Raw genomic sequence first — 23,769 nt, forward strand, 5'->3', positions numbered from 1 at the left:
GGGGGGTGGGGAGGGCCAAAAAGAGCTCCCACCAACACCACCACCACTGCTGCCCGGGGCTGGGCCAGGCTGGCACGGAAAGCGGTGGGCCCGGTTCCGGCGTGGGCGAGGCTTGGGCAAGAGAGGCGGGAAGGGGCCTGGGCCTGCAAGGGCCCCCAGGGCAGAGGTCCCCCTCTCACCCCACTAAATGTTATGGGGCCATGGTTAAGGAGGCCTGGTCTCTGCCTCTCCCCTAGACAAACTGAGAGGCCCAGGTGACCAAGCTTGTCTAAGCCTATTTCAGTAGTGGCAAGGGGACCTTGGGGAACATCTCCTCCCTAGGGCCAGGCTAGCCCCAGTTTTGTCATCCCAACACTGCACTGGCAGAAATGGAGACAACTCAGGGGTCCTCCAATTCCCACCTCAGGCCGTTCTGGGATGGGCGACTCCATGGGAATATGGCCCAGACTCCTGGGCGTGCACAACTGTCCCTGTTTTGGAAGGCCTCTGCCCAGCCCTAGAGCAGCACCTGCCCAAGCCCAGAAAAGGATAAACAGGCAGGCTTTCCCTGGCACAGGCTCAGACTCTGCACAGCACCCCTCTGGGGCCTAAACCCTGCCAAATATGCCAGGCCCCAGCTCCCCAACATGCAGGCGCTGACCAGCACCCACACAGAAAGGCTGCTCTCTAAGAACCTTGAGGACTTGGGCTCCAATTCTGGCTTTGCTCCTCTCTCTGCCTCAGTTTCCAGCAGATCCCAGCAGCTCCCTGTCCTATCCCATTCTGGCCAGGTGTGCCAGGCCTCATCCTCATGTCTCCATGGTGGTCCCAGCCTTGTTCCCCCGCCCTCCAACACACACAGCAGGCCATGAGAGGAATATTAAATACTCTTCTAATTTATTCCACAAACAAGTGGTAAACCCAGCAGCACTGATCCCTGGGCAGGGGCTCCAGCCCCTCCCCAATTCCCACCCCCCAATCCCACTAGTGGCGGTAATGAGGGCTTCGAGAACGGGATCGTGAGCGCCTAGGACAGAGGAAAAGAGACAGCACTTGAGTATCAGAGGGGGAAGAGCCAGGGGACCCACCGGGGACAAGGAGGGGGCTACCGCTGGGGCAGGCAGATCACGGCCTTGGGCCACCTTGGGGAAGCTGGATGTTGGCCTGGCCTTACCTCCGTGATGAGCTGTATTCACGACCTGAAAGGGAAGGTAGACAGGATGGGTTGGGCGGGGACCCACTGAGAAGCTACCCCCCTCACCCACCATAGCCCAGCCAAGGGACTCACTGTATCGGGGGGATGGGGACCGGCTCTGACGGCTGTACTGACGCTCCCACTCCTCCCTCTCCTTCTCTCTCCGTTCCCGTTCCCTAAGGGAGAAAGGAGGAGACAAAAGTGAGGAGAACAGGAACAGCACGAGGCTGGGGAGTGAGGCATGAGAGAGGGGACAAGCTGGGGTGGCCTGGCATGGGGGAGTGAGGCACAGGGGAGGGGGCAGGCTGGGGGGGTAAGGCATGGGGAAGGGGGCAGGCTGCCCAGTAGAAGAAGCAAGGCAGAAGAGAAAGGGGCTTGGAAGAAGGGAAGGTCTTACTTCATGCGGATCTTGCGGGCCATAGCACGGAGTTCATCCTCTCGCTCCTGAAACAGATCCTTTTCAGAGAGTGGTGCCTGCCCGCCTGCCCATCACAAGCCTCCTAGACCCCTGCCAGATTCAGGAGCTCCCTCTCCCCAGCATCCCAGCACTGCTGCTCCGGAGGCAACCTCGATTCTCCCTGTCTCTCAGCCTCCATGACTAACAGTTGTCCACATGCCCTCTTTCTTGAGAAGGCTGCTCCTTGCCCATTCCCCTTCTCTCCACGCTGCCCATTGTGCCTAGATGGCCTCCCCTCATCTCTCCCCAGGCCCAGTCCACCCTTGGCCTGCCAGCCTGTGCCCTGGCGGGCATGGCCTTGTTACTGCCAGCTCCCTTCCAAGTGCCATCCAAAGGCCCCTCTCTCCAGGGGAGGCCTTCTCCAATTGCCTCGGCTGTCAGGGCCTCCCAAAGGGACGCCTTTGGCATAAACTGCAATGAACATGCTGCGCCCCAGCCCTCTCTACTCCATTGCTGTCTGGGTAGTCCTGGCGCTTGGCAAACAGCAGGAGCTCCATAAATTTGTGCTTGCCTTCTCCCACCACAGAGGATCCCTCACCCAAGGGGTCCTCACCTGCCGCTCATGCTCCTGCTGGATCATCTTCTCCTGCGCTGCCTTCTTATCCGCCTTGACTAGAGGAACAAAGGGACATGGGGAGGGCTGGGGTTAGTGGCCAGCCTCCCCCCCTCCCTGCCTCACAGCCAGCCTCTCTTCCTCGCCACTGGAGCCCTCACTCACACTGTCTGTTGAGTGCCTTCTGCATCCTCAGCTTCAGCTTCTCTTGTGGGGTCAGCTTGGGCTGTGGGGAAACGAGAGAGGGGAGGGGTGGTGGGTGCTCAGCCCTCCTCCTCCAACCTCATCACAGAGCTCCTGGCTTTTGAAGGAGGTAGGAAGAGAAGGGGAGGGGGAGGCCCTCAGGAGAGGTGACCACCCCGAGTGGGGCCAGGGCCCAAGTGTCTGCACCACCCTGTGTCTTAGAGGCACCTAAGCTGGGGGGGCTCCATCCCCAACAAGCCCTGGGATCCTGCCCTGGGGGCACCCCCCAACACCCTGCCCCCACCCCATCCCCACTGTAGGCGCTTGGCTCTGGGTGGTGCCGCCGCTGGGAGTTAGACGGGCGAGTTCCAAATTCTTACTGACTTTGGCAGCTCCTGTCTCTTTACCCGAAGCTGTGTCGGCCCTGGATGGGGGGGTAGGAGAAGGGGGGTTGGCCTCATTCAGGAGGCCCCCCAGGTGGGCACCCTATGTCTGCTAGTGGCTGCATGCCCCCCACCCAGGCCAGGTTCCTTTATGGGTACCCCTACCCAGCCTCGTCCCACCCCCACCTGCCCCCGGCTCACTTTTTCAACTTCTCCCCCACTGCCGGGGACGCCGCCGGCCTCGTCAGCTTCTCCCTCAAGGGCGACGGTGAGTGGGTGCGGCTGCGGCTGCGGCTGCGGCTGTGGCTGCGGCTGCGGCTGCGGGACAAGCTGGGTGACCAGCTACTGCGGCTGCTGCTCCGATGCCGTGGGGCCCGACCCCCTCGGCGGTAGCGCTCCCCTGATCGGGAGCGACTCCTGGGGGAGACAAATGACCAGGATGCCACAGGGACCTAGACCCACTTGGGCACCCCAGGCCCACCTGCCCACCTCCCAAAGACATCCAGAAGAAAGCATTTCTGACCACGAGATCTGTCCAGCCAAAGCCCTTGCCCCCAAGGCCCAGCCCCATCCTTGCCTCCAGGTGACTGACTTGTCCTCTTGGGGCCCATCTCATCCATCAGGCGAGGTCTCTGTGACTGTTTTTGATAACTACCTCAATATAATCAATTTCCCTTGTGATTCTACACATCTCACCATGACACTGAGAAGGGTCAAATGCTTCCCCAGACTCACTGCCCAAAGGGCCCACCACACACAAAGTGAAGGCCCCCCTGATCGAGGACAGCACTCTCATTGTACAGCAGGGAACACGGATGTTATTCCTCATCCTGTGACTTGATAATTCATCAAATCACAGGCTTGAGAGCTGGAAGAAATCTGAGAAAATACTCCCTGGTCCAGCCCCACCAAAGCCCAGAGAAGGTGTCCCTCGAGAGCATAGAAACAGGTTGTACAGACAGCAGGTGCTTGGACCCCAAACCCCACCGCCTGGCCGTTCCCTAGGCCACAAAGTCCCCTTCCCACTCAGGCACCCTCCCATTCCCTGATGCCCCAACACCCCTGGCATGCTCAGCTCCCTATGCCGAGCCTAAATGTATGGGCACAAAGCTATCCACAAGCCGTCATGGCCATCTCATCCAGTCCAGACAAAAACAGGAAGTCCCTGACCCGTGACCGCCCACCTCAGCTGGGAGGCCTCCAGAGACAACGAGCCTGCTCCCTCTCAGACAACTCTCATCCTTAGGAATTAAGCAAGTGACAGAGTGAAGAGCAGAGTTCAAATCTTGCCCCAGACATCTCCTAGCTATGTGACTGGCTGGCTGCCTCAGTTTCCTCATCTACAAACCAGAGCTTCTAAGAGCCCCTCCTTCCCATAGCAGAGGCCAAGCCCTCTGCAGACCCCAAGGCACCACCCAAGCGCCAGCTATTTGGAGAAGAGCTAGGAGCCTGCCCTGAGCCTCTCAGCCTGGCTGCCCTCAGGAGGCTCCTCTGATTCACCTACATCCTTCCCAAAGGTCTGATGTGCACAGAGGGCAGTGGAAGCACAAGCCTCCAGGGCTCCATGTCACCCAGCCCCAAGCTATTCAGGGCTGTCTGGCCAGGATGCTCACCTTCCAGTACCTGCCCAGAGCTCTAGGGGCCCTGAGGGGCAGCAGAGCAAGAGCTCATCTCTGGGCTTTGTACAGCTGCAAACCTGTCCCACGAGTGTGTGTGCACACACGCGCGCATGCAGTCTGCACATGCAATCATACATGCACACACACAAATATAATACATACACATTAATGCCCATAACTCATACACATGGAGTCATGCACATACACAGCCATACAGCACACACATTATACATGCACACACACGTGCCACCTGTGTACACACATGCAGCCATACCCGCACATACATATACACATCCACATGCACGTACATACACACACCAGCTATGCTACACCCTCAGCCAGGGTCAGTGATCAAAACGTCATTCAGCAAAGGCCTAGTACGCTGCCCAGAGAGCAAACACCTAAGCAAGACTTTGTGCCCAGGTGAGATCTTATTACATGATCCACCCACAGCTACTAAATGTCATCAGCAGAATTTGAACCCAGATCCTCCTGACTCCACAGCCAGTCCTCCATCTATTTTGCTATGCTAGAGACTGGTCTAGTGACCATGTCAAAAAGAAGATGCAGCTAGTCTGGCATGAGCCTTTCTCCCATGATGACCGCCAATGCACCTATGCATTCATTAACCAACCCTTTAATAATACATTCTAGAATGTTGCCTAGAACCCACGGAAAATACTCAGGCCTGTAGCCCAGACTCCCCTACCTTCTCTGGAAATGGGGCTATTCACAGACTCCTGGCAGCCAGCAGCTCTTGGCTTGGTGGCCTCACTCCCTGCCACCATGTTCCCAGGGTACAGCTCCCTGTAATCTTCCCACACCACCCCTCTGGAAATCCCAGCATGGATCAGACTAACACAGCTCAAGTCTCTCTTCCATCACACTATCTCACAAGAACACAGGCTAAAAGGGTCACCCAGGAGCAAGCCCGGGGTGGTAGCTAAGGTTCATCCTCTTTACTGCCCAAACCCTGCCTTCTTCCACCCTAACTTGGACCCTGGCCATCCATCCCTTGCTCCACTGGTCCCTCAAAGGCAACAATGACATGATTCAGAGCTGGCGGGGCCCTAGAGATCCATTAGTGCGCTGTCCCGTCTTGCAGATGAGGAAAGAGGCCCAGAGCCAGGATCTGAACACAAGGTGTCACTCTCCCCTTCTGATGTTCTAGACAATACCCTCCTAGGCCACCGTCCTCAGGTGCCAGAGCCCTGGGCAGGCCCTCCTCAGGCTCAGGGCCTGCCTAGTAGGTATCCTACCCAGAGTGCCCTCCCAGCCAGGAGTGGCCCTATCCCACGCCAGAAGCAGCCCTGCTTCCCCAAGGGTGGCCCCATCCCTCCCAGGAGCAGCCCCACTTTCCCTTAGGCCTCACAAGGCTCCACCTCCACGTGGGTCATTTCTCTAATTTCCTTTCCTTCTTAGGTCCTGTTCTAACCCCCTCAACAGTTTTTCTGGGACCCAAGTCTCAATAGTGTCCCTGCTCCAGGTCCAGAGGCTCCAAACCCTCCAGAAACCAGTGGTTTCTTTCCTCCTCTCTTCTCTGAGTCACTCAGAAATCAGATCTCTCAGAGCCCCTAAGGGCCCTGGCTGGTGGTCTTCTCCGGTCTCTGCAGCCCCTACTGCTGTCTTCCCTGCTGCCCCAGCAGGCCAGCAGCCACCCCGCTCCATGCTGTCATGCTTACCAAGAGCCAAGGTTTTCACCAACCCCAGAAACCCACTACCACTACAGCCCTTTCTGGCTCAGGCCAATGTCCCCAGAGCAAAACTCCAGCCTCACCTTCTCCAATGGCCCCAGCCCCCTCCCTGTTCTCCCGATGGCTCCCACAGGAGGCATGGTCGGAGCACTGAAATCCCCCAGCCTTAATGTCACATAAGGCTACACTTTTAGGGGTTCAGTCTCTCTCCTCTCTAACCAGAGCAGAGACTAGATCTGCACCCAGGGCCTCTGCTGGGTCTCTGTACACAGGCCCTAGCAAAGGAATCTGGCCACAACATGGCCCAAATGGATGATCAATACTGTGGTTCTCATCAAACTTGGAGCCAGCCTGCCTGACCCCACCCCTCCGGTAAACCCCATACCTGGATCGCCGCCGGGCCCCATAGCCACGGCGGGCAGGGGAGCGGGAGTAGCGGCGTCCATCTCGAGAGCCGCCTCCAGAGTGCCGCCGACCACGACTCCGGGAACGCGAGTAGCGGCGGGAGCGTGAACGGGAGCGTGAGCGCATATGTCGGCCGGGCCGGTAGTGGCCCCCCCGGCGAGAGCGGGAGCTTGACCGTGAGCTGGAGGTGGAAGTGCTGGAGGTGCTGGAGGAAGAGGAGCTGGAGCGGCGGCTGTGGGGGACGGAGCAGAGGGGAGGCACAGGCGGGGTCACTGACAGAGTGGTGGCCAGGGAGGCGGGGGGAGCTGGGGAAGAGCAGCCCTGTCCCCACCCACCGCGGCCGTGGCAGGGGCAGGGGCACAGGCACAGACAGCGGGGCACGTCAAAGGTCAGGCGAGAGTAAACTTTACCGACCGGGAGCTGGCGTTACGACCTGGCGTGGGGCCACTGCCTGGCTGTGGGGCAATCGGGGGCTTCCCCGGCGCAGCCCCTGCCCCGGCAGCGGCAGCCGCTGCCGCCGCCGCCTCCTCGTCACTGCCCCCAAAGCTAGTGATGAAAGTGATCTTCTCCTCACGACCTGGCGTTGGCGACCGAGAGCGGGAGCGAGATTCGGAGCTGGACTCAGAGGGCGACCTGGGGAGCGGGGCGGGCAGCCAGATGAGAAGAGCTCAAGGACCCTCTGAGGGGTCCTCTGAGAACAAGCCCGACCCAAAAGGCTCGGAGCAGGCCTAATACACGTGGGGGAAACCCCTGCCAAGCCCAGCTCTGACGGCCTGCAGCCTCCTGGGACTCACCGCTTGTAAGGGTCATAGGTGGGGCTGTCTCTGCGCGCATAGCTGCAAAGACAAAACAGGGAGGGCCTGGTGAGTGGGACAAGGAGGCCAGCCCTCTGATCAGCCCCACTGCCCAGAGGAAGGTGCCCTGGGACACTGCAGACCCCAGCATTCTCTCCTTCCTCCCATCCCCAGGGGCTCCAAGATCACCAGGCCCTCTCCTGGAGCCCCTGCCCCACCCAGGACACTGGGTGCAGATACTGTCCTTTGAACCAGGGTCCTCAGACTAGTGCTCTCTGGCTACTGCCTTGCCCTTCTCTAGGGTCCAGCTCCAGCTCTATCAGCCCAGGAGAGATCCTGTCCCTCATCAGGTCCTACACACACCCAGCCCAGGAGGCCACTGGAGGGGTGGGAGGCAGTTTGACCCCTAACTACAAGGACAGAGGGCAGGGGCCTACCTTGGGGGGCTGATCTTACGGCCCTTCAGTCTCTTCTCCCGGAATTCCCTCCTTTGCCGCCGGGATCGGCGGCCCTGGGAGGAAGGCAGGTTTGAGGGGGAAGGCGGGCCTGGCCCCTCCCCATCAGCCCCATTCCCACTGCAACCAGCACCCCTCCCTCACCGAATACATGGCCTTCTCCTCCTCCAGGGCCTTGGCATGCTTGATGGCCTCAGCCTCCTCTTTGTCCTTCCGCAGCATCCTAGAAGAGGAGAGGGGCACAGTAGTTATGGGCAGGGGCGCCCACCCACTGATGCAGAGGAGGTCTGGCCACAGCCAGGAGAGAGGTTGTACAGGTCCAGTGATATTCATTCTTCAGATGGGAACTGAGGCCCAGAGAGGAGAGACACTGGCCCAAGGACACGGGAGTTGGGGCAGTGGCCCCATGCCCTCCCAGCTGCCCCAGGCCCACATGGTCTCCCTGCCCTTCCTGCTCTCTCTTTAAGCCTCCTCCAAGGTGTCCTCTGTGCTCAGCACCCCAGGGGGCCTGAGGGAGGCCATAAGCCAGTCTCTTAGCCAAGCTCCACAGAAGGCAAGATGGGAGCTCCCCCCCTCCCAGGGCTGTGGACTCACACCCAGCTTCTCTATACTCTCTACTGTCCCGTACAGCTGAAGAAACTGAGGCCAGAGAGGTGAGGTCACACAGAACAAGGGCCTGAACCTGGGCCCTGGGCTCCTTGTTTCTCTTTTCCCTCTCTGACCCTCACAGCTACAGCTCATCACTCCTGAAGAGCCTCGGGCCGGCTGGACCTTGGTGACTCGCCTCTGGCCACCACCTGGCGCACCCCACACAAGCCAGGCCTGGAAGCAGGGTTGTGGCAGGAAAGGGAACAGAGGGTCCCAAGGCCAACAGGTCAGCATGGGGACACGGGATCATAAGACCACAGATGTGGAACCAGAAGGGACCACAGGACTCTTGGTCACCTTTTGATGAGGGAGGCAGGGCATGGGCCCACTCCGACAGCCAAGGGCAGAGGTCTGGGTCACTGAAAACAAGGTTGGGGAGGGTAATGTGCCAAGGTCATTCGGCTGAGCAGATGCAGTAAGGCTAGCTCATCCAAGACCACCAAAGAGGTCATCTGAACCCAGGTTCTTCCGCTGGCTCCAAAGCCAGGGTCTTTTCCTTAGCCCTTTATGCCCCATGAAGAGCTGCCAGGCCATCACTGCAGGGGCCGTGTGCCTGGAGAATGGGCTACCTAACCAAAGTTATCCCAGGCCCCTATGGAAAGGAGGAGAAGAGAGAGAAGAGGGAAGGGGAAAGGGGAAGGGAGAAGGGGAGGGGAAGAAGGGAGGGGCAGAAGGGAGGGGGAGAAGGGGGAGGCCTTCAGGGCTCCTTCCTGTCCTCCCACCCCAGGCCTCACCTCACAAAGTCCCCGTCTGCCATGCCATAGGTCGTGGCCTGCTTATTCAGGTCGGCTACTTGCTCTTGGTTCAGCTCATCCACGTCCACTTCCACATCTGCGCACAGAGAGTGCTCGTCGGGGGGGGGGTGGGGGGGAGGGGAGAGAGAAAAGCAGGAAAGGACAGGGAAGGCTGGGCCAAGGGGATTGCCAGAATGGCCACAGGTGATAGAGAAGGCAAGGCCAGAGAGGGGATGGCCAGCGAGGCCACCCCAGAGAGGGGGTGGCACTGGGCATCAGGAAGAGATGGAGAGGCAGGAGTCAAGAAGGGGATGGCGGGGTGGGAGGCACCCAGGGGGCCTGGGGCCTAGAGAGTGAGCACAGCACCCCTTCCTCACCCAGGCCTCTGAGAAGCTCTGGCTCCAAGACTCATGTCAAAACCGAGCCTTTGCAGGAGACCCTGCCTGGGCCCCCCAGAACAGCCTGCCCTCAGCAGTAGAGGAATCCTGGGTATACATACTGGATACATACATGTGTGTGCATTCTGCGTGTGTACTGCATGTATGTGTGTCTACATATCTACATTCTAGATGTGGGGACGGCAAGCACGTGTATTAACGTACACATTCTACATGTGCACATTCACATTCCAGTATGTATCTAGCAATGCACAAATGTGTACCTGCCCATACACATTTTAGGTGTGTGTTTGCACATGAACATTCTGTATGTAGACATTGCATGTATGTGCATCTGCACATGTGTGTCCTATGCGTATAGCTGCACACGCACACCCTAGGTATGTATCTGTGCATGTGCATTCTGTGTGGGTACTACACATGTCCATCTGCGCATGCATACTCCAGGTGTGGGCAGTGTGTTACATGCACAGCACATGGAAGTTCTAGGAAGGGAGCACGTGAGAGCCCTGAAGGCGGGCACATTGCTTGTTCACGGCACCCCCAGCCTACAGTCAGGAGCCTGGTGTAGAGGAGGTGTTTACCACCTGCCAGCTGAGGGCCTGAGCCCAGCCGATGACAGGCAGAAGGGCCCCTGGCGGGAAGAATGGGGCAGGGCAGCCTCACCGATATCAGGGATGACCTCATCCTCATCCGAGTTGCTCTCCTCCTCCCCAGGGGACTCCTCATCCTCTGGCTTCTCCAGCGCCTTCTCCACCTCGGCCACAGTGCTGTCCTCATAGGTGTAGCCAATGGACGCCTTCTTCTCTGCCAACCTGGAATGGAGGTGAGGCCCATCAGCGCCACCCCTCCCCACCGCCCTGGCCCCAGCTCTGCCCCCACCTCCACCCTGAGCCCCCTGCCTGTCTGCACTCACTTTTTCTTCTCTTCCTCATTTGGCTTCTGCAGGCCCCCGTACAGTTCGTCAATGTAGATCTGGTACAGACACTGCTCTTCAGAGACTGAGGCCAAGCCGGGCAGAAGTGGACCAGGCATGGTGGCCAAGGCAGAGGGAAAACACTGGGTGTGAGCAAGGCCAGTGGGTAAGGGGGACCCTTGGCCCTGGGCTTGGTCCCTCCTCCAGCCCCTCCCCCAGCCCCTGGATCACTCACTGCCGGCAAAGTCATTCTGCACCAAGCCTCGGTACCGCTCATAGTTGCACTTGCGCTCATCAGACTCCTGCTCTGGAGAGCTGGGGAAGAAACCCCAAGGCCTTGGACACAACCCTGGCACAGGGCTTACCCTCTCTAGGCATCAGTTTCCCAGATCTATCCAATGGGAATAACCCCTGCCTACCTCCCAGAGAACAGCTAGCATCACTGGGGTGCGCCAACCAGGACCAGCCCAGGCCCCCCAAGGATGGAGGCGGAGGGAACCCCACCCTCTGATCCAACCCCTGCTGGGGCAGGCAGGCAGAGACTCACATAGTTGTCAGCAGTGGTGGTGTGTACTCAGGGATGTAATCCAAGTGTGCTCGGACATCAAACCGGTCAATCATGGTATTGGTGTCTCCCTGCCAAGGCATCCTGCGAGACACCAGTGGCTCAGCACCTTTGATGGGCATCTCCCCGGCCCCAGGCCCACCAATCTGTTTCTCAGGCTCCCAGACAGAGAATGGAGCTGTGGATGGTCCCCTCTCCCACCTCCCAGCCCCAAGAACACAGACCTCTAAGGCCCCGGCCAGTCAGTGCCAAACTGCAGGTGACTCCTCCTGGGGACCGGCCCTCCCCGCTAACATGAGGGTCTCTAGGCAAGAGTCTGGTCATATCTCCTGATCTCTAAGTGCCTTTAGCACTGCTCCAAAGTCTGTTCCCTCAAACCCTCCCAGCACTGATCTCTCTCCTTGCCCCAGGGCCCCAGCCTCAAAGCTCTGGCCAAACCCAACCTTGCTTGGGTCTCATCCTGTCCCTCCTCTACTTTCTCAATGCTTCCTCTTGGTGCCCCAAATTCCTCACAATTAAATCCACCAACTGTGACCTCAAGTATTGCCTCGGGGTCCCAGCCCATCCACCACAACCCTGAGCTGTCCACCTCAGCCCCGCCTGGGCCTCACATGTTGACAGGGCTCTCAGCAGCCAGGGCCACCGCTGAGTCAAGATGCACCTTACAGGCCCGGCCATGCACCTGCAGGAACTGGGCGGGGTCCTTCTTCTGCAGAGATAGAGATGACACAGAGCTAGAAAGGAACTCAGGATATCATAGTCCATGCCCCTTATTCAAGGACTAAAGAAACCAAGGTCCAGCACAAGAGACACAGAGTCAAAGCTGGAAGCCAGAGCTCCTGACCCCAAGGATGGCCCCCCTTCTCCTATGCTGGGCTGGCCCTCAGGCAGGGACTCCAGCCTCTCAGGCCTGAAGGGAACTCCAAAATCAGTTTGTGCAACCAGCCCAATGCATGCCTAGCCACAGACCCCTCCAGGGATGAGGAACTCACCAGCTCCCTCTCTGGCTCACTCACTCGCCAGCTCACCAGGCCTCACATGCCGTTGGTGCTTAGGAAGCTGTCAGCTCTAACTGTTCTATCCAGCCAAAACCTGCCCATGACCACCACTCACTCACTCCGTTCTGCCCGCTGTGGCCAATCAGGGTAGGGCCAAGCCCTCTTGGGGGACAGCCCTTCAGACATCTAAGAACGGTTATCTCTTCTTCAGGACAAATGCCCAATTCTTACAAGAAATCCTCACATAAGGAATGTGTTCCAGCCCCTGACCAGCCTTTCTCTGGGTAGGTTTCAGTGCATCAATTCTCTTCACGAATACCATGCCCAGGCAGATGGACATGGACACCCCAGCCCCAGCCCACTCCTGCCTCTGTCTAGACCTCAGGCTTCTGGAAAAGCAGCTTTGGATCACATCAGCTCCTCTGACCGTCAGGCCACACTGGCAACTCATGTTGGTTTATGGTCAATTCAGACATGAACATCTGCATTGGTGACTTCCAGAGCTGAGGAGGCTAGTTAACACATTCGAAGGCAGAGGCAGGATCCAGAAAGTTCCTGGCAGGCTAGAATGTTAGATCAAATCTAACAAAATGAAACTGAGGATTGACAAAAGCCAGGCCTTACACTTGGGTCCAAAAAAATCCATATTCACAAGGCAAAGATGGGAGAGGGACAGCTCAATAAAAGAGCCTGTCTAAAGAAGCCCACAGGGCTGAAATGGGCTCAAGATTCCTAGAGCTGGCAGAGGCAGCAAATGCCTTCTTAAGATGCCCTAAGAGAGATCCAGAGCCCTGCATCCAGGCCTGGGGAAGGAGCAAGTCTGCCCCCCTTCGCCTGGTCCCACGTGTCAGGCTCTGGGACCCCAGTCAAGAAGGACCCTAGCCAGGAAGGACCCTATGACCCTTGGGAGACTGGCAATGCTTAAAACGACCCGCTTTACTCTCCCCACTGTGTGTGGATCCCCAGCACCCAGCAGAGAGCCTGCACATTGTAGGAGCTTTAAAAATGCTTTCTGGATTTACTGATTTATATTTAAGGGCATGTAGGTGGCATGATAGCACTGGGCCAGAGCCAGGGAGATTTATCACCTAACAGCTGTGTGACCCTGGACAAGTCACTTCACCCTGTTTGCCTCAGTTTCCTCAACTGGAAAATGAGCTGGAGAAGGAAATGGCAAACCATTCTAGTGTCTTTGCCAAGAAAACCCCAAATGGGGTCAGGGAGAGTCGGACGTGAGTGAGCAAACGAATGAACAACAAAACTTTAAGGGACAGAAGGGAAAGCTGAGGTGGATCGGGTCAGACAGCTTCAGGTATCCTGAGAGTTCTCATATGAAATAGGGATGTAACGGACTCTCTCTGGTTCCAGAGGCCAGAGTTCGGAGCAGGCTGTAAAGACACAATTTAGGCTTGGGGGGAAGAAAACCAACCAGAGCTGGGCTGCCTCCAGAGAGCCTCTTGGCAGGAAGGCAGAGGAAGGGGGGCATCCTGGAGTGCAGGGGTTAAGAGTGCCTCCTCGAGGTCCTTCTCTTCTCACCAGGAGGATCCCTACAACGTACTAGAGGACAGAATTGTGGCCAAAGAGCTCTGGGCAAGTTAGGATGTGCTGTGCTGAATCTACTGAGAGAAAATGGAAAAGAGGCCTAGGCATGGGTTCAGAAACTCCCCTCCAGCAGTCAGAGGGGAGCCCACGCAGCCAGAGAGCAGACGTGTAAAAGAGTCCAGATGGGGAGAGTGCCCGATGGCCCCAGCCAGGCCTCAGCATGCCTAGCACAGGGTGACCTCGCCCAGACAGGCACAGAAGGCCAGGGGAGGGGCAGACCAGGTGGCCTCTGGAGGCAGGAGGAACGCTCCCCTCCCCAGGGATAACCTCCTTCAGGCCTCTGAACTCCCTCCCCACATTCCACTCCGCTGCCCCCCACCCTAGGTGCCTCTGCAGGGGCTGGAGTCTGCCCCGCCCTGCCCTACCAGAGGCCCTGGACCATTAGGACAACTGTCAACCACTTCCTATCCCTGAGCACAGGCCAATCTCTGTGTCTGTCTTGTAGTAAGTAAGCCATATGTAAACAGGTTGGCTGGGCCTAGTAAAATGGTATCTCCTGGAAGACTAGGACTTCTTTCTGGTTGTTTTTGTTTTATCCCCAGCACTTAGCACAGTTGCTGGCACACAGTAGGTGCTTAATAAATACTGACTGACTGCCCGTTGAAGTGTGAGCTCCTGTCAAGCCTCCTCGACTAATCCTCATGCACATCAAACATCTCTAACCTCAGGCCCTTGCCTTCGATGGCTTCACCTAAAAGGGGCTTATACAAGCCCAACTACAAGCCCTATGCCCTCCATCTCTGGATCCTATGATCCTTCACTTGACAAAAAAGACAAAAACCTTCTCCCTTAATGTGGACCCCACTCCTAACCCTACTCAGTCTGGTCCTTCAGCCATGTCCTTCTCCAGCTCATTTTCCAGATGAGGAAACTGAGGCAAAAAGGGTGAAGTGACTTGCTTCACACAGGGTCCCACAGGTAGGAAGTATCTGTTGCGAGATTTGAACTCAGGTCTTCCTGACTCCAGACCTGGCACTCTGCCACCTACCTGCCCCACCCCTCAATCTAGGGACTGCCAAAAAGAGATCTACCAGCAACCAACCTGCTCTCCCTTGGGCCCAGCTCCAACCATGGCCCTTCTTTCCCTCCCACCTGCCACTCCACCTCATCCCCCACTCCTGGCACACTCGCTCCTCTGCCCATTTCACCAGCTCCCTGTCCAAATCCTCCTCCTCCTCCAAGGCCACGATTGGCTTCCTAGAAGCTCTGACACTTGCCCTTGTTCCCTCCTGCTTCTGAGCCCCCAGTTCTGTGCCTGTCCTCTAGTCCCAGACAAGTCTCTGGGGATCATGGAATCCAAATGCCTCCTACTAGGGATGGAAAAAGCTCAAGGGAACTGCCTTGCCCCAGAGCCAGGATGAATCTGAGTCCACACCAAAGCACAGCTCTTGGGCCACCTCTTCCCCTTCCCACTTAAACGAAGGCAAACGGGGTCCCTCCTCCTGGGGCCTCCCTTCTTTCCCTCTCACAAATGCCTCACATACACACTTGCCCCATATTTGAAGAATGCTTGAAGTGAAATGACCTAGGAGGTCACTTGAGGACACAATCCTCATTTCACACTTGGGGAAACTGAGGCCCAGGGGGCCAAAGGAACTTGCACATGGCCCCCAGGGTATGAAGTGGCAGAGCCAGGACTCCCATCCACTGTCCCCATCTCTAAGTCCCTTGTTTGGGGCACCCATCCCCGGGGCTCCCAGCCCACTACTCACAATCTTCTCGTAATACTCCCGGCGGCGTTCAGCTCGCTTCTTGTAATCCACCATCATGCCCCGAAGCTTCCGTTCATGTTTCCGGGCCTCATGCCACATGGTGGCGGCCAAGCCTGTGGCGGGTGGACAGCAACTGACTGTGAGGGACAGGTCTGGGGAGAATGGCGATACCCCCCTCCCAAGGGCTGATGCCCCCTTACCAGAGCCAGGGCAGCCCTTGAGGACCTCTAGAGTACACCCCCTCCCTCTAAGCCTATAGCTGGAGAATGGGAGGCCCAAAGAAGGGAAGGGAGAGCCTGGAGGTGAGCTGAGAAGGGGGGCCGCCAGGCCCCCAGCCCCCAGAAAGGGCCAGGCCTGGGACTGCAGAGATCAAAGGGGAGCTTCAAGGCCATCTCATTTAACTCTTCCCCCTCATTTTACAGGCGAGGTGACTGAGGTCCAGAGGGGGATTTCCCCAAGGCCAGAAAGTGCAGAGACAAGAAATCAATAAAGAGCTTAGTGACCTGAGCGAGGGCCTGGGTGCCACTCTACCCCAACTGGCTGGTCAGAGCTTGAGCAAGTGACTCCCTTTCGCAACTTGGCACCACCCCAGGGAGGAAGGCAGAGACTTGGGGAAGGGAGTCAAGATGTGGACCTCAGAGCTCCAAAACATATTCGTGATCATCTTGTCTTTCCCTTTAATTTGTAGACAAGAAAACTGAAGTTGAGGGCCCAGAGATCCAGAAAGCATCTCCCAGAAGGCACCACAGGAGGAGAAGGGGTCCTAACTCAGCATTGTTTTGGAGATGGGGGAGGCGGGGGAAGGTCTGAGAGGACACAGGTGGCCATGGACCTGGGGCTAGAGGAGGGAAATCCAGGCCTAGAGATCTGGAAACAGGTGGGAGGAAGGCACAACCGAAGCTGGGGGTCCTTCGGCTCAGACCGTGATAAGGAAGGATGGTTTCCTAGTGGGGGAAGAGGAAAACGAAAGGGATTTGGGGGGATGAAGGAGGGGTACTTCTAGGCTAGAGTGAGACGGGGGAGGGCCACTCCAAAGACAGAGGCAAGCAGAATTCCCTGTACTTAAGAAGACTCCACCTGGGAGGATACAAAGCTTAAGAAGGACCAGAAGTAGAATACACTGGGAAAACCACTGGCTTGGGAACCAGAAGACTCAGATCTGAATCCTGTTTTTGCTATTCATTCCCTATGGGACCCTGACTGGGTTTGATGGTCATGAAGGTACCAGCTAACTCCAAGTATCAGGCTCCTTTGAGGCCCTGCAGGTAGATATCGAATAGTCACCAGAGAAGGAAGTCGTTCCCATGGGGGAAGGGGGGGTGGGCAGGAAAGCCCTCAGTAAGGAGTCAGTATGTGAGCAGCATGCTCACATTAAGTGCCTACTATGTGCCATGCATGGGGCTAAGTGCTTTACCCTCACCCTGGGCAGGTAATAAGAATACTACTCTTATCCCCATTTTACAGCTGAGGAAACTGAGCCAGGTGAGCCAGGTTAAGTGACTGGCCCAGGGTCACACAGCCAGTAAGTGTCTGATGCCAGATTTGAACTCAGGTTTTCCAACTCCAGAGAGAGGTGGCACTCTATCCAATGCACTGTGAGAGGTACAGGTGGTCTCCTGTGCCTGGCAGACATGGGAGACCACCTGTGCAAAGGGTCATGGAAAGACTGTTTACGTGCATGAAGCAGAAAAAGAAAGGGTCTATCCATTCTGGAAAGCTATTTGGAACTAGGCCAAAAAGCCAATCAAACTTTGATCCAGGCAAGACCACCACAGGGTCTATGCCCCAAAGAGATCAAAGAAAGAGGAAAGGTATGCACATTTATTCACAGCAGAAAAACCTGGGAAGAAATGGATGAACTGATGCAGAGTGAACTGTGTGGTTGTGTGATACTGCAAAGACAAGACAACTTTGAAAGATTTGGGAACTCAGCTGAAGGCAGTGACCTGCCACAATCCCTGAGGACTCCTATGGAAACACTGCCTCCTTCCTGGACTTAGGGTGCGGACTGAAGCTTAGTTTTGTTTTTGGTCTTTTTTGGACGTGGCTAATACAGGAAGACTCTGTTGTGCCAGACCATATGTATTTATTAGGGTTTTGTTTTTCTCACCTTCTCAATGAGTCAGGGAGGGGGAGGGGGAGAGAGAGAATTTTGAAACTGAAAATAAAATTGAATTTAAAAAAAAAAGAATGAAAATAAGCTTCTTCCAAGGTGCACAAGAAACCCTTGCTCTACTAGAAATAAAGCCCTTTGTCCTAGAACAGTCCTGCCTGTCACAGAATGAAACTTGACTTTGCCCTCAGGGCAGCCGTGTCTGCTTCCTTCAGCAGCTCCCAGCTCCCTGGCCTCTCATCCCTGAGCCCTGGAGCCTGATTCACCCATGGCGTGACCCTCTTACAATCTGACTTCCTGCTTTCCAGACACCAAATGATTGGCACTGGCCCTGGAGTCAGGAAGTCCTGAGTTCAAATTCTACCTTAGACATTTCCTAGTTATGTGACCCTGGGCAAGTCACCTAACCACTCTCAGCCTTGGTTTTACCCATCTGTAAGATGAGGATAATAATAGGCTACCTCCCAGGGCTGTAGTAAGGGTCAAATGAGAAATTACATAAAATACCTTAAAGCCCTCTATAAATGCTATTTTTCCAGCTCCACCCACTTTCCTAAAGCTTCCCGAATGAAAAGGCTGCTTCCCAGCCCATGAGGTTCCCCCAGGGCTCATAGCAACTTCCAGACCCGTCCACCAGACACACTCCACGACTATCAAGAGACAAAAACAGAATTGCCCTGGTTATCCTAACACAGTACAGACCCCCTAGACAGAAGCAAGAAATGGCCAGGGATGGGGGTGAGCATGGAGGCATAATCAGAGGAGTCAAGGAGGGTTTCAATCAACCATTTGGCCCTGTCCAAAGAATAAGTCTGTTCTTCAAAAGACAGAGGAAGACATGAAGGAAACTTTCTGTTTAGTATCTTATTCTCCTCAACAAGAAGCATGTGACAGTGGAGAGAAAACCAGGGCCTGGTCTGACAGCCTCCATAAAACCATACAAGAACAGACTTCAAAGGATCGCAAGATCTAAAGTTCTACAGGGGAGGTCAGCCCAAGAGAAAGGGGAAGCCCTGAAGAATGAAGTTCTGCAGACACAAAGGGCAGCTATTCCAATGAGGAGGAAAAAAGGGGGTGGGGGGGAACCTAAAGAAACCAATGTGTTTGCACATGGAACTCCTCAACTAGCTTCATTTTTAAAAAGCACCCACAGAACAAAGAGTGAGAAACCAAAAAAGCCTCCAAGCATGGTATTCTGGAGGAAAGCTCACAATAACCAGAAAGGTTATTGTTAGTTAGACTAGGAAAAAGAGGGGGCTCAGGGGAGATGGAGCAGTGATGCTGAGACAGCAGGCCCAACAGCCATGCTGAACCCTTCCCAGTGAAGGGACCCAACCGGACGACAGATGATATCCAAGGCAAACACTTCTGCCTCTTCTGGTCTCTGTCCAAAGAGCCATCTCTGGACCAGAACAGAACAAAGACACTAACAGGGAGTGGAAGCCTAGCTCTCTGCCCTCCATGGATCTTATGGGTCACATCCCAAGCCTCTGAAAGGACTGGCAGGTGGAACTGCAGAGTCCCCACTGGGGATTCCTGAAGGGCAAATGTCAAACATCTCCCAAACAGGAGAATGGACTCTGCTAACTATGGACCAGTCCCAGGAACAGCTTCCTCCAGAACAGGCTGTTAAAGGGCAGAGGAGGCTGGCAAACAAAGGGGATGTAGAAAAAGAAGATGATGATAAAACATCATGCTTTTAAGGTCAGGCTGTGCCAGCATAACTTGATTTCTTTTTTGGGCAGAGTTACTAATGAGGTCAATCGGAAGCCTGCTGCAGGTGGAGCAGGGGCCTGGAGTCAGGAGGACTTGAGTTCGAGTTCAGCCTCAGGCACTTACTAGCTGTGTAACCCTGGGCAAATCACTTCCCATTTGCCTCAGTTTCCTCACCTATGAAATGGGGATAACAGCACCAACTTCCCAGGGTTGCTGAAAGGACCCAAAAAGACAATAAAATGCTTAGCACAGTGCCTGGCATACAGTAAGCACTACATAAATGTTAGTGGGTATTATTATCACTATTAGATGCAAGTTTATTTAGATTTTAGCCAAATACTTGACAAGGTCTCATGCTACTCTTGCAGAAAAGACAGAGAGATAGAAGTTTTTGGTACTGATGAAAGGCTAGACCCCCAAGCTAGTCTGATGATAACTTGGAATGATGCAAGGCTCCACAGCAGTGCGCCAGAGATCAGGGAGAGCACTCTGATCCCATCTGAGATCACACAAAGCTGGGATAGTTACCAAGTCAGCAACAGCCAGGATCCAAAAAGGCCCTGAGAGACTGTAACCAACCATGGACTAAATTAATAGGGGTCATTTTTTTTCTTTGATGAGGCCTGAGACACCATCAATATAGGAAGCTCCCTCTTGAGGAAAGTGCTCTCCACAAAAGGGGGTCAGCTCAGCAGCCTCCAGAGCTGCCTGAAGAGCGAATTTTAAGAAGCAAACATGAACTCCCATAGCCAGGCAACCGATCTCACAAACAAAAGATGGGGAGGCGTGGCCAGAATTCATTTGAAGACGATCTAGGCAGTAGAGGGCCTGCAAGTCAAAAGAACAAAAGCAGCTCCCTCAGTGACCCTTCTCAGAAAGGGTCAGAGTGTGGGGCCTGGGGAGCTGAGAGTCACCTGCAATAGTGCAGTCAGTTCTGGAGTCACAGTGATTTAGAGATCCACAGCCACGGACCTTGAGGACAACCCGAGATCAGGCCATATGGGACTGGGGATATTTGCCCTGAAGAGAAGGCTTACGGGAACATGCTAGCTGTCTTCAAGGATATGAAGGAATGCCATTTAGAAGACGCCTGGATGGGTTGTGCTTTACTTCAGAGGACAGAAATAGAACAAAGGATAAAAGGTGCAGTTAAGGCTTGACATCAGGGATCTAGACAGAGGTGAAAAGGCTACCTTGGGGGTTCCTCAAGAACAGGCCGGCCCCAGGGATGGCCACTTGGCAGCTATGTGGTCAAGTAGACTCCTGCTCAAGCATAGTCCGAAAGAGCCAGCTTCTGGGGTCCCCCTCCCATTCAGGGGCTCCCCCCACCCCCAGCTCTTCTTCCATCTCTGGATACTCTCTCAGGCTCCTCGGCCAGTTTCTGTTCTCTATGGCCTCCCAGATGTGGATACCTCCCAAGGGTGTCTGCATCCAGCTTTTCTCTAACCTCTCTCCTTTGTGATCTCATCTCTTCCCATGACTTCAATTATCACCTCTATGCAAATGCCTCAGAAACCTAAAGATGAACCTTTGAGGACCAATATCCAGCTGGAAATAGCCCTCTCTATGACCCAAGACCCAACTGCATAAGCCAAGGAGACCCCAAAGTAAACCTTCTCCCCTTTCTTGTCTCTGTGCCCCTGCATTCCCAAAGACCTGCTGACACCCCTCACCCATCTCCATCTGCTAACGTCCTCCAAAGCCCAAGCCAGGGGGCACCTCCTCCATGAAGCCTTCCCTGGCCATCCCCTTCACTCTAATTTTTCAGGTACTTCTTTGTCTCCACATATACACTAATTATTTAATCACATTGCAATTGCTAACATGTTTAAGTACATTTCTTTATCTTCCTACTGTTGGCCTGAATGCACCTCTTCAATGCAGGGATTATTTTACTTATCCTGGTGTCCCAAGCACAAAGCTAAGTACTAAATAACTATCTGTCAATTTAAAATGGATTGTTGAGGGTTAAGAGAGAGCTGAAGGGGCCAGGGCAGGGCGTTTGTTTGAGGTCAAAAGCAGGATACAGCCATGAAGGCCTAGTAGGGGTCTGGGTGGGAACAAGTAGAGAAGGACATATGTGGTTTTTAAAAAAAGGGGAATGGAGTACTTGGAGCCCCAAGGGATGAACAGTATCTGGTGAGGTTTTGGGAAGGGGACATTTGATGGCCTAGGAACCAATGACGATACTGGGGAAGGCAAAAGAAGGGAAGGGAAGGATGCTGGAAAAGAAGGGATGTAAGAATGTTTATAGCACCAGGAGAGAGGGGGCTCAATGGGAAGCCTCCCGATTAGGAGGAAGGATCTAGTTAAATGAGAGGGAAGTTGAGAGATCCAGGAGAAGGGGGCTCAACAGAGGGAATAAGAAGAAGAGTACCTCCACACAATGCCCCAGAGGAGGGCAGGGATTGGGGAAAAGAGGATCCAGTTTCAGCTATGGGGGGAAAGGATGCAGAAAAGAGAATGGTCTACAGCTGTCAAACAAGCATGGCACTTGACACATTAAAATGTAGCTGGGAAATACTTAACAAAATCAATATAAATATAACAACACATAGAGAAACATTACATTTTAAAACCAAGTCAGTGTGCTGCCAAAGGGATCCTTATGTCTGGATTAGTGGCCCTGTTTCCATTTGAGTCTGACAACACTAGTCTAGAGCCCACCCCCACCAAAAGCAATGACAAAGAGGCAGAGAAGAGCCTAGGTTATATGGGTAGAGTCTGGAATGGGGAGGGGGGTGTAAGGGATGGGTCACACTGGACAAATTATGAGATAGAGAAGGGGAGGGACCAATTTTATGGAGGCAGGTCCTTGAAAGTGTTTCAAGTAAGGAAAAGCACACTTGAGGGGCAAGATGAGGAACTAAGGAATTCCTGGTGGGAGAAGGGGGTTATTGGGTCTAGGAAGTCTTAATGGGACCAGGATTCCTGGCCAGGGGTTCAAAGCAGGATTTCAGAACTTAGGAGAAGGGACAGGGCTCGGGAAGAATATGGGAGATGAAGACCTAGGCTTTCCTGGAAAAGTGGGGAGGGGCTCTAAGAAGATGCTCCCTGCAAAGTCTGGGGGAGAGTAATTTGGTTGGAAAGTGTTTATAGGTCGAGGAATGGGGAAGGGTCTCCAGAATTTTGGGGAGAATGAAACTAAGTAGGGGGTCTCAGTGGGGCATCGGGAAGAAGGTGCAGGAGGGTCGGGGGAGGTTGGTGGGTGGGAGAACAAGGAGGGGAGCCGGGGAGGGCACAGGGGGCCTGGAGAGGACACAGGGAAGAATGGGGGGAGGGGAGCCTGGCGGTCTAGGGGAACACTGACAAGGAGCGGGAGAGGGTGGGGGAGTGGGGGGCCTGGTGGAGGGCGGCTACGGGAACACGGCGGGTCTCAGTGGAGAAGGGGGAAGCTGGGGTACGAGGCCCAGGGTCGGTGAGGGAAGCGAACATGACCAGGGGGTGGGACCACGGCCCCGAGATCGGGGGTCTGGTGGGCAGGGGGGGCATAGGGGGGAGGGGCGCGGCCCCATCCTCGTTGGGGGGTGGCTGGGGGAGGGGCCCGCGGGGGCGCGGCGACGACGCTTCCTCCTCCCGGCCGCCCCGCGTCCCTCTCGGGCGGGGTCTCGGGCCCATGGCCGCTCGGGGGCGGGGACACCACAACCCTGGCCCGGCTGCCCTCTCTCCTTCACTCACCGCGTCTCCGCTGCAGCCACCGGTGCCGGAACCGGAAGCGGGGTGTACGCCTGCGCGCTGCGCCGGAAGGGGAGGGGCCGAGTCCGCTGGCGAGGCCCAGAACCGCGATTCCGCCCGGGCTGGGCCTCCGGCCAGATGGCGCCGGAGGCCCGGAGAGCACGCAGGCGCACAACCAGGGAGCGTTCCCGGGGGCGGACGCCAAGGCGAGGAATGCGCAGACGCTGGGGCTGTCCACGTGACCAACGCCCCCGCCCTCCTCCTCCTCCTGCGGGGCTCCTGGGAGAGCTGCGGCCTGAGGACCGGAAGTTGGGGGAGGGGAAAGAGGGGGAGGGGCAGCCCGGGGACTGACCTGGTGCCAATGTGCTTGTTCGCCTGCGTGAGACAGCGGGTGGGGCCGTGGATAAAAAGCTCGGTCTCGCGTCAGGAGAGACCTGAATTCAAATCCGACCTCGGGTGCTGCTTAGCTCTGACAAGTCATTTAACCTCAGTTTTCCCCACCATAGAATGGGCACCATATTAGTACCTACACCTTGTAGGGCTGTTGTGGAGATCCCTCCTTTGTCCAAGGGGCAGCTAGGTGCAAAGTTCGGGGCCTGGAGTCAGGAAGACCAGAGTTCAAATCGGACCTTGGACACTTACCACCTGTGAGACCCTGGGCAAGTCACTTCACTCTGTACGCCTCCGTTTCCTCATCCGTCAAATGTGCGAGAGAAGGAAATACCAGGAGAACCCCGAATGGGGTCAGGAAGGGTGGACACGACTCAACAACGACACATAAATGCTTCTTCCCTCCCTCCCCACTGAGGCAAACGGAATCTTACAGGATTTTCTATCAACTTTTGATCTAGGTCAGACTGGGCTCTCCTCTCAGGACCCCAAACTGCAGACCATCTCCGCGACTCCTGGCTCCGCCCCTTCCGGTCAATTAATAAACATTTATTAATGAGCCAAGGACTGTGCTAAATTCTTAGG

At 55.6% G+C, this 23,769-nt stretch overlaps 1 protein-coding gene across 1 annotated transcript; it reads right to left on the reverse strand.

Annotated features, from left to right (window-relative positions):
* Positions 1–859: 859 nt before the first annotated feature.
* On the reverse strand, positions 860–22,880 carry LOC118839675 (CLK4 associating serine/arginine rich protein). Its single transcript, XM_036747183.1, has 21 exons — positions 22,798–22,880; positions 15,291–15,403; positions 11,590–11,687; positions 10,961–11,062; positions 10,649–10,728; positions 10,414–10,498; positions 10,164–10,312; positions 9,100–9,196; positions 7,862–7,940; positions 7,700–7,773; positions 7,263–7,304; positions 6,883–7,101; positions 6,449–6,700; positions 2,952–3,167; positions 2,752–2,791; positions 2,350–2,410; positions 2,185–2,243; positions 1,572–1,618; positions 1,268–1,350; positions 1,154–1,178; positions 860–1,006 (listed from the first exon to the last, which is right to left on the reverse strand). The coding sequence occupies exons 2-21, from the start codon at positions 15,387–15,389 to the stop codon at positions 964–966; spliced, it is 1,950 nt and encodes a 649-aa protein (XP_036603078.1). The 5' UTR covers positions 15,390–15,403; positions 22,798–22,880; the 3' UTR covers positions 860–963.
* Between the last annotated feature and the right edge of the window lie 889 nt (positions 22,881–23,769).

This window comes from Trichosurus vulpecula, chromosome 2 (genome assembly GCF_011100635.1).
Source record: "Trichosurus vulpecula isolate mTriVul1 chromosome 2, mTriVul1.pri, whole genome shotgun sequence".
Taxonomy (NCBI): Eukaryota; Metazoa; Chordata; class Mammalia; order Diprotodontia; family Phalangeridae; genus Trichosurus; species Trichosurus vulpecula.

What these genes read in the sequence shown, in the direction of transcription:
- LOC118839675 (XM_036747183.1), bottom strand. Translation starts at nt 15,389, where the DNA reads ATGTGGCATGAGGCCCGGAAACATGAACGGAAGCTTCGGGGCATGATG. An exon ending in CCACCACTGCTGACAACTAT is followed by an intron (nt 10,729 to 10,960) that starts GTGAGTCTCTGC and finishes TTTCTTCCCCAG; the next exon opens with CTCTCCAGAGCAGGAGTCTG. An exon ending in AGCAGGAGCATGAGCGGCAG is followed by an intron (nt 1,619 to 2,184) that starts GTGAGGACCCCT and finishes GATCTGTTTCAG; the next exon opens with GAGCGAGAGGATGAACTCCG.